The sequence below is a fragment of the Saimiri boliviensis genome, chromosome 1 (assembly GCF_048565385.1).
Source record: "Saimiri boliviensis isolate mSaiBol1 chromosome 1, mSaiBol1.pri, whole genome shotgun sequence".
Lineage (NCBI taxonomy): Eukaryota > Metazoa > Chordata > Mammalia > Primates > Cebidae > Saimiri > Saimiri boliviensis.
In genome coordinates this window covers 14,155,728-14,165,489 of record NC_133449.1, presented here as the reverse complement: position 1 = coordinate 14,165,489, position 9,762 = coordinate 14,155,728, and the positions used below count along the sequence as shown (strand labels likewise).

The 9,762-nt window shown below is 46.0% G+C and overlaps 1 protein-coding gene and 1 pseudogene across 1 annotated transcript; both read right to left on the bottom strand.

The window, feature by feature from the left end:
* Nucleotides 1-4,961: 4,961 nt before the first annotated feature.
* LOC104651248 (uncharacterized) lies at nt 4,962-6,957 on the bottom strand (annotated as a pseudogene).
* LRATD1 (LRAT domain containing 1) lies at nt 4,962-9,451 on the bottom strand. Its single transcript, XM_003927204.4, has 2 exons — nt 9,196-9,451; nt 4,962-8,192 (listed from the first exon to the last, which is right to left on the bottom strand). Exon 2 carries the CDS (start codon nt 8,154-8,156, stop codon nt 7,278-7,280), a length of 879 nt encoding a protein of 292 aa, XP_003927253.1. The 5' UTR covers nt 8,157-8,192; nt 9,196-9,451; the 3' UTR covers nt 4,962-7,277.
* Nucleotides 9,452-9,762: the final 311 nt, after the last annotated feature.

The window sequence follows — 9,762 nt, the reverse complement described above, 5'->3', positions numbered from 1 at the left end:
AGAATCCTGTATAAGTTGATATGTACTTTTAGCCCCTTCCTACCATGGTTCACCTCCGAGAGAGATGCTGGGCAGTATTCTTCACATACTTACAGAGAAGTCAATTCTTCTCCCACCCCAAGTTCCTCTGCTGATTGAATAGACTCTAATTTAGCAGCTACTGCAAGTGTTAGACTTTTCAGCAGCAAAAATGAGCAAGTCACAGAGCCTTCCCCAATAGACCTAGGAAGAGACAGATGTAAATGGTGTTTGTAGTTGGAGAGAGAGTCTGGGGGTGCTAACAAACTACAGTGGGAACTATAAAAGAAAATGAGTAAAGCCACCTGAGGGGCTAGCATGGAGCTCACCATAAAGCATAGATAAACAAGAGTTCGCTGTTCAGAAATTTAGAATGCTAATCAGATAAAGGGGACAACAAAGAAAGTCATAGAAGTGTGAATGAAAACTACATGTTCTACAAAAAGTTTTCCATGTCCTGAGTGTAAGCTGAAGGTTGAAGAAAATACAAGTGGGTTAAGATAGGGGTCAGACCATGGAAGATGCTGACTGCCCCACTAAGGAGCTCAGCCTTTACTTTTAAGTGATAATTCTGTGGTTAGAAACATTACTATGGCCATAGGTGTTTGGATGGAGGAGCTAGAGGGGTAGAGACAGGTGAGGAAGCTATAGAAACAGCCAGGTGTAAAGTGATGATCCAGAATGGGATAAATAGCAGGTGGGATAAAAAACAGTAGCATACAATATTCCTGACTATATCTAGGAATGTATTAATCATATCCCCAGGTAAAGGATGGTGTCTCCTATAAAATAGACTCAAGAGAGTACAAGAATGGAGACACATGAAACACCTTCCCACCCCAACCCACACATACACACAACCAACTCTCTCTCAATGATCATGGGAGCTGTGTACCCTTCTCAGGCTTCTCCTGTACTATGTGCTCATTTCTGGGCCTGAATCTGACTTGGGCCTAAAAAGACACTTGAAAAATCATCAGTGCCATGGGTAGGGGATGGGTCCTTTGTTTGCCAGCTCCAAAAAGTCAAGGGACTTGATCGCTTCTTAGAGATGGTAAAGTTATCCTTGGGTAGGATTGCCAGATAATGTACTGGACATGCAGTTATGTTTGAATTTCAGATAAACAGATAATGTTCAGTACAAACAACCTAAATATTGTAGGAAACATATATATCCTAAAACAATAATCCTAAAATCAATAATAATTTATCTGAAATTCAAATGTAACTGAGCATCCTGTATTTTTATTTGCTAAATCTGGCAACCCTACCCTTGAGCCTTGCCTCCTTCTAGCTCACACCCCTTTGTCAGACTCTTGCACCGAGAAGCAAATAGGAATAAGTAAAGTGTATGCTATTGCTGAAAGATGTTTTACAAAGTCATCATGGGTATGACTTCCCTAGATCTACTTACCCCCTTGCAAAATCTGAAATCTCCAGTGGACTTGGAAGTGAGCAAAGAGCTGGTATGTCATAGGATTGTCAGGGGAAAATGACTTAATGTAGAATAATAACTTGTGTACTAAAGCAAATGTCAGTGTTCTTATAATAAAGAAGCTCTCAAATACAACATTAATGTCTATATCACACATTGATGGCAAGAATTTTCTTAGGATACATATAAGCAATAGCCTTGTATGATCTTTTTCAATGTTTCGAAACATTAAATGATGCTCAAAGTAACTCTTGAAGCATTTACTTTGCACTTGAAATTTAGGACATTGACTGTATTCATACCTAGTATTTCATAAACATCTATCCTTTGGACAAAATTAAGTTCAGAACTTATGTTCCTATTAAAAATTGGTTTATAAAAGCCAAGGGCATAGCAATTATTATAATATTTTAATATATAAATGAGTAATGATTATTTAGAAAACACCCATGACCAAACTCCATCAAATCTAATTTTCCCAGAGTTAGATGTACATCTAGTAAGTCTATTCCTACATACCAAAGAAAATTTTTAGAAAGAGCTACAATAAGCTTCCATCTGAAGGAATAATCCTATGATTTCATGTGAGAAAAATCTCTCCTTGAGGTGAATGAGAGACGAACTTGCGAAAGTTATAGACAGAACTGTTAGTTTGTTTTTCCCTTTCTGACTGAATGACAAGAGAACATTTTCTACCTTTCCTGGATTCTTTGATAGTTTGTTTTCTCTGCTAGAAGCAAATCAAATATTCCAAATACCCTTGAACTGAAATTAGCCTTAAGCCCCATAAGGTGTATTTCCATGAGCCTTTTGAGGTGGAAAGACCCTGCAAATTTTAGTTAGAGAAATTTATTTAGGCTCGTCTTTGCAGGCAAGCCAAGTGATATGCTTTCTGGTTTTCCTGGCAACTAAGAATCAGTGAGAATCACTTGTACTAGACAGCTACCGTAGTCTTACATTTATGGAGTAGCCACTGTGTGCTTTGTTCTATCAGCCACCAAAAAGAATGATAAAAGTCCACGACATAGGAAACCATTCATGAGTGTTCTTCCAAAAAATACAGTAATTGCAAGTAGTGTCATCGTCAGTGACAAGGGCAGGGAAGACTGTTTTCTTTTTTTTTTCAGTTATTCAAATACTTAAACCTCTTCTATTTAGAGTTCAAATGAGGTAAAAATCCAAGCTCAAAGGTAAACTTTGAATTATGAAATAATGGGATTTTAAAAATTACTAAATGATTGAAAGAGAGGATCCTAGCTTTTCTTGTCTTCAGTTAGAAGGGAGAACAGATGTCCCCTGTTGAAAAGCTTATTAGCTCATTATATCATCTCATAACCTCCCCACTTTATCTTGCTTCTTATTTTTCAATTACCTCCTAATATTTACAGCTTTCCTTTGAATTGTTTCTTTTTAGTTAGAGAAATCAGTAATATATTCTTCCAGAAATGAGAACAAAACTAATTGCACAACTCCCACATTTTCTTTTTATTTATTGTTAGCTTTAAGCATAGCTGCTTGCTGCCCAGTTATACATTAGCTACATGACTGCCAGGGTTTTTTCCTCCTGTTGTTTTGTATCTCAAGTCACTCTCCATTTCGTTTTTAAGTAGTCTGTATGTTTGTGTGTGTGTGTGTGTGTGTGTGTGTGTGTGTGTGTGTATCTGAATGAAACAATTGCTAGCTTTAGACAGCAACGTATGTGTACACAGATTATATATGTATATGTGTGTATTTACAACTATGTAAGTGTACATGTATGTTTATGTACACATGTATATATGTATATTACATGAATAGCTAGTGATTTTCAAAAAATACACATTGACTCGAGTGTTAGATAACTATTCTGTAAATACAGTTTTTAATGTTTCAGGAAACCCAAAAGCCTGTCTTTTACCTACAGACCCTTTGTGCATGTGGCAAATCACCTCTAAAAGGCAAAAATTAACTGGATTCTCTTCATTTGTTCAAAAACAAGAAGCTTTAAAGATATGCCTATGAATAAAAGAAAATTAGGTTGGTATATTATGACCGTGCGATTGTTATAAATTTCATTGAAATTTGACCCTGTTCCACTTAGACGACTAAGACATTCAACTCTTAGGGATGTTGAAAGTGCACCACAAAACATAAGTGATCAATAAAGTGATGTTTGAAGACTTTTAGTTTATACTGCTTATTCGGGTAATTCATTATTTTGTAAATACCAATAGCGTATGTTTCCAAGAAAAATAAAATAGCCATGTTCCAATAAAAGTGTTCACCACAGAAAAATTATACATAGGGGAAGGTAAACAAAAAAGTTAAAAAAAAATAAAGTAAAGCATACAGCTGCCTCTGTGCTTGATGTTCTAATCTAGCACAATTCTTTCCTGACTATAATACATATTATTTTAATAAAATACTGTCATGACAGCAGCTTACATTTTTAAATATTAAGGAACACTTTATATCGATTTAACTCATACTTTTACAAATGTATGTAAATTCTATAGCTTTTTTTTTTTTTAATAGAAGGAATGTACTTTGAGAATAACAGCATTTCAGGACTGGTTTTGTTTAAAGTATATCCAGCCCTCCTCCTTATTTTATTTTATTTTTGGTTTAAATAAAAGTGGAACAAAGCACTCTTTGAAGTAAAAGTTCCTGTCTTTTCTCTTCTTTTTCTTTTCTTTTTAAATCATAGTTTGTTTTCACTACCTGAAAGTGGAGAAAAGATGTAGTATAAAGAAATCTTTCCTCTACACCAGCGCAGGCTCAACAGAACCCATCCCCAGCTTAGCCACACCCAACATCATGGAAATTACTAGGAAGCTGCGGTCTCTAGAGGACAACTAATACCAAAACTAAATTCCTAATACCATTGAAGTGTTTAGGAAACTTTTGGGCTAATTTCTACACCTCTGGTAAAATACAGAATGGTTACATTCACCCACAATAAAAATCAACTGTGCCCATGCTATCTGCCATGGGAAATTTCACCATCTTGGTTTCACTCATATTGTCAACATATACACCTTTTTCAGGATAAAGCCATTAGGTAATATCTTGACCATATCCTCTGCACGATGAACTGTTACTCAAATTTTTCTGCCATGGGTTACCTTATTAACACTGAACAAAGAGATAATAAATGATTATTTCAACAAGAATATAAGAAACCTTGCAAACCTTTCAAGTTTCTTCTGTAACTATTGTTTTATTATTGCATGTTTGTAGAGGTATTATCATGAACCCGATCATTTAATAGGCCAATATCGTAACGAATGCCACTTTAACTACCCAATTCATTTTTACTGCCAGTTTAGCCTCGGCAAGTATAAAGCTGACAAACCATTCCTCTATGAGAGTGATGAGTGACCTCTTAGTGAGAGAGAAATCTATGTACCATCAGAGGAAATAAATCTTAATATTAGGTGTGATGGAGACTAATTCATTTCTTTTGATGAAGTCCCACCCTTGAGTGACTTTGAGGGGAAGATAAAATGTCAAGAAGGAGTCCTGAAGGAACAAGTGCTTAAGATGGTGTTTAATACAGCAGGGAGCCAAGATACAGTAACAGGACACAGTAAGGAATGTGGAATGTGTAGATACAATAAAGAATTTCGTTTTATGATCTGCCACCTGTTATTTGAAAGAGGAATAAGTTAGGGAAATAAATGACTTTCAGTTATTTATACATGCAAGGGTAAGTGAGTTATTACGAAAGTTTTGCTGTTGTGCTAAAAGAAAAGCATATGCATTTAAACATTTTTTAAAAAATAAATCACTCAATAGGTTTAAGAAAAATACTTTAGTTCATATTTCATTGATCTGACCTTTTGATTTAAGGTCAGGGAATGAATCCAGGATGAAAACCAAAGAAAAAAAGAAAGAAAAAAAAATAGAAGTGAATCATTTATCATGAAAAAGGCATTTTCAGTCTCAGCTAACCTCAACTAGTTTTTATTGCATTATTTTTGAAATGCCAAGAAACTGGCTTTGGTCGTAATAGTTTCTGTCCAACCAAATCACAGCTGTTAATGTGCAATTGCTTGCAACAATTAGCTAAACAGCATTATTTGACAAATTCCCTTGAAAGAGACCTAAATGCTATAAGCGTCTAACACATTGAATCAAGTAACTATCAGTTAGGCTGGGGCTGCAGCAGGAGGAGAGAAGTTTATAATCCTTGTCCAAGGAAGGGGTTTCACACCCAGCCTTCAGTTTTTGAAAAACACACATTTGTCCTGATCCTACTAGTTCTTCCCTGTTTTCAGCAAGAACTGAACTGAGGAACTAGCTAAAGAGGAGGGGGAAAAGCCACCAACTCTAGATTCAGTTTTAAAGGGATCAGGAGGAGAAGAAGAAAAATAGAAATGCAAATTTGAAATGATAATGAGGTACAACATGGAGAAAAGAAACATCATGGAACCTGCTAGCAATTTCCACCAAAGCAGTGAACCCCTTAACTGACAGAAATTCAGTACAATATACACATTCATTAACAACTCCACCATTACTAGGGCTGCTGTTTAAAGCCAAAAAACTAACTACAATAGTCAAAAACAGAATTCTTATAATATTTGAGAAAAATAGAGTGAAAAGGCAATGTTAGCTAAGCTCTTAGCTACATCCACTCTTAATGGCCCCCAGTATTTAAACTATCATGGATTAAAGCCATGAAAATAAAAATTTCAATTTGAAATTTTATTAGCATGTTGCTAAAATGATCAATAAAAACATCAACACGATAGGCTTTGTTGACATAGTTGGAAAACTGCTCTCTCATTTTTAAAACTTTATTTCCACTCTCCCACCTTCAAAGATTTCTATGTTAGGAAAAGCCAAACTAAATATACTGGCTATGGTGTTGTAATAATGCTGGTTTCTGGAATGGTGCCATGTCCTCCCCCTCCCTCTCCTCCAACTCCTTTAAAAATATGACTATTTTTGAAATGCAGCCCGAGGAGGGAGCCATCAAGGGTTCAGAACAATAAGCGCCCATCACACATTCAAGTTCCCAGACACCAGGTGAACGCGCGAGCTCCTTGTCGGGGGCGGGGCCGGCCGTCCTCACCGAATTTGCTGCGCCATCTTCCTCCCGGGACCGGACTGGCTTCCCTGCGGCCAGCGAGGGAGACTCGCAGGCAAAGGCGGGTGGGGGTGGCGTTCGCTTCCCTCGGTGGAAAGAACGGGAGGCGAACACTGTCTGGCTTAGCCCGCAGCCTGGAACACAATGTCGGGAGACCTGGGGCTGGAGAGCTGGAGAAGTCCCGGGCAGCCTCAGGATAACCCGGAATCCCCAAGTGCTGTCTTGGGGAATTATTATTCCCAAGTGCACGAGGGACAGTCTCGATTTCTTGGAAATCCTGCCATCTGGGGACGCAGCCACAGAGGAGCTGAACTGTGCCCTGAAAAGACCAATTCTCGCCTGCGACCGGTCTGTGCGCGCGCGCTCCGGGCGGTGATCGTAGCTTTTGAGAAGAGGGTCGTTTCCCGGTCGGGTCACAGTCACTGACCATAGACTCGCAGGGGAGGCCACGTTCTTTCTCCCCTCAGCCCCTTCCCCTTTCCCGGTTCACATCTTAAGGGGAAAGCGCACGCCGGGTCTCCCAGCACCGTCACCACCCTTTCCGCTGCGCCCTTTCCGCCCCGGGGCAGTTCCTGAGACTTCCTGCCGCCGGCCCGGGAGGGGGATGCGAAGGTGCAGCCCGGGCCTGGGCCACCGGCGGCGGGCGCGCGAGGGGACTGGGGTTGAAAACCGCGGGCCGCAAAGTCCGGGTGCGGGGACGGGACGGGTGCGGCACGCGGGGAGGCGGCGGGGCCGACAGCCCCTCGGCGGCTACTCCTTGTCGTCCACGAGGTCGGCGAGCTCCTGGAGCACGCGCAGGCGGCCGCTGGCGTCGATGCGGCGCTTCTCGCGGATGAGGTCTTCCAGGCTGTGAAACCTGGCGGTGTGGACCTTGTTCTCCCCCAGGTGCACCTTGAGATAGTACTGCTGCTGCGGGGGCTGCGCGGCGGCCGGCACCTCCCCTCCCGCCTTGAACTCCCGCTTGCCGAAGCGGCACCAGGCGGCGAAGCTCTCCGAGTTCGTCCAGCAGATCTCCTCGCTCTTGAGGCCCAGGTGGCCGCAGGCGTTCTGCACCACCAGCTCGGCCACCAGCGGGCGGTAGCGGTACCAGCTATTCACCACCCGGCCCACGTTGGCCGCGCCCGCCTCGTACAGGCTGTCCTGGCGGATCTCGCCTTGGTGCAGGTGGATGATCTGCCCGCCGCCCACGTAGACGGCCCAGTGCGGGGCGGGCGCGGGCGGCTCCGGCGCGGGCTGCAGCCACAGCAGCTCCAGCAGGTCTCCTGGTTCGCAGAGCGCGGGCAGCGCGGTGACCGCGTAGACGCTCAGGTCCGCGCCCTGCGGGCCGCCGCTCACTTTGGAAAAGATGCATTCCTGGCCCCGAAAGGCGGAAAACTGAGTCTCGTTGAGAAGCAGCTGGTGCAGCAGGTGGTGGTGGTGGCGGCTGGGGCTCTCCGGGCAGGGGGTGCAACCCGGGGGGGCCTTCACTCCAAACTTGTCGGGCTGCCCGCGTTCGTCCAGGTCTTCCTCATCATCCGAGAAGAAGTAGGCGACCCCGACCCGCAGTTCGTCCTTCTCAATCCCCGACGGGTCCCCTGTGGGCAACTCGCTGTAGTTGAGGTGGGTGATGCGGTCCAGTTGGTTGCCCATCAATGAGGCGGCGAGGCGAGGGCCAGGAGCGGGGATCTGCGGAGCACAGAGAGGCAGAGACACCATCAGAGTCGGGGCTGTCCCTTTCGGTGTCCCTCCCCAAGGCGTGCGTGCCCCTGGGACCTGCCGGCTCACCTATGTGCTCTCACCAGAGTCACCCTTTACAGCCGAGTCCCCCGTGCCTCCCCGCGGGTAGGAGGGGCAGATAAGCCGCCACCGGTCCAGAAGGCGACCGCGAGAGCAAACGCCACCGCACAGCCTCCGACCCCTTCCGGGAACCCGATCCAACTCCCAGAAGAAAATACCCAGGCTGGCTGGAGAGGTTGCGGGGTCCCCGTGGGGAGGAGAGCGCTGGCTGTGGCAGCGTGGGAGACGGACACCGGGGAAGGACGGAGGGGTGGGCTGGGAGGGAGAAGGGAGCCTAAGGCCCGTGAGCTGGGAGCAAGCTGAGCTCCCATGTCTCCAGCCCACCTCCCAGTTTCGCACTAGGTTGCCTTCCTCCCCTTACAGCGGCTCGCACAATGACAATCGGACACATTCTCAGGCATTCAATTGACACCAGCAACATTTTGGACACTTGGGAGTCCAGACACTGGCAGGCTGGTGTACTGGTGTATAATGTCACATACACCCACAATGACAAACCTTCGCGACGACACAGTGGCACACTTAGACCCCACACATTCGTGCACCGTTTCAGCCCCACGCTTGCACGCTCGCCGATGCACGTACGCCCAAGCACCCGGGCACACCTGCCCTCCCAGGCAGGTGCACTCTGCCCCTTACTTCTCTTGCCTTGTCCCCAGCAGAGCCAATCGGACTGCGCCAGGGCGAGGCTGCTCTGTCTAAAATAACCTAACAAAGGGGCAGGGGAGGACGGAGAAAGCCAGTGCAGTGTATGTGTGTGGGTGTGGGTGGGAGCGTGTGTGTGCAGAGAGGTCCACTTTCAGCTCAAAGACCCCCTCCCTCCAACCCAGCACAGGATCCAAACAATCGAAGAAAAACCGTTTCCAAGGCAAAGAAAGCCGCTTCTCCCTACCCGTGATTTCCCTGCTCCCGAAACCCCAAACTCCTTTAAAGTCTCCTGGTCCCCATGGGTGCTGCGGAGGCGGCGGTGGCGAGTGAGTCCTGGGCTGCGCGTGGGGCTGTGGCTCCGCACTGCTCCGCGCCGAACCGTGCGGTGCGGTGCCCGTGCGCCTCCGGGTCTGCGCTGGCCGGGGCGCCTGCTCCCCCTGGACAGTCCCGGCTCGACTCTGCTTTCCCACAGCCGCGCCGACGACTCTAAGTAGCAGGAGCAGCCGGTTCCAGGGCCCGCCCCAGGACGCGCTCATTGGTTGGGGTGGGTGCCCGAGCCCCGTCAATCTCCGCCGGCGGGGGAGGGGCGCAGGGGCGGGCCTGCAGTGCGCTCGGCTCCGCCCCGCCGCGCCCCGCCCCGTCCCCCGCACACCAGACCGCACGCTGCCGGCGGGAGCGGAGGTGTGCGCACCGGAGCGGGGCGCGGCGCTTCTTGCGAGGCACTGCTGCCTGCTAGCGCCCGTGGCCCCCGGCGGGTCCGAGCCGATTGTGACCGAGAACACAGTCCGCCCGCGTTCCGTGTTCCAGGAAG

Bases quoted from the DNA above. Each gene is read 5' to 3' on its own strand.
- LRATD1 (XM_003927204.4), bottom strand. From the start codon at position 8,156: ATGGGCAACCAACTGGACCGCATCACCCACCTCAACTACAGCGAGTTG.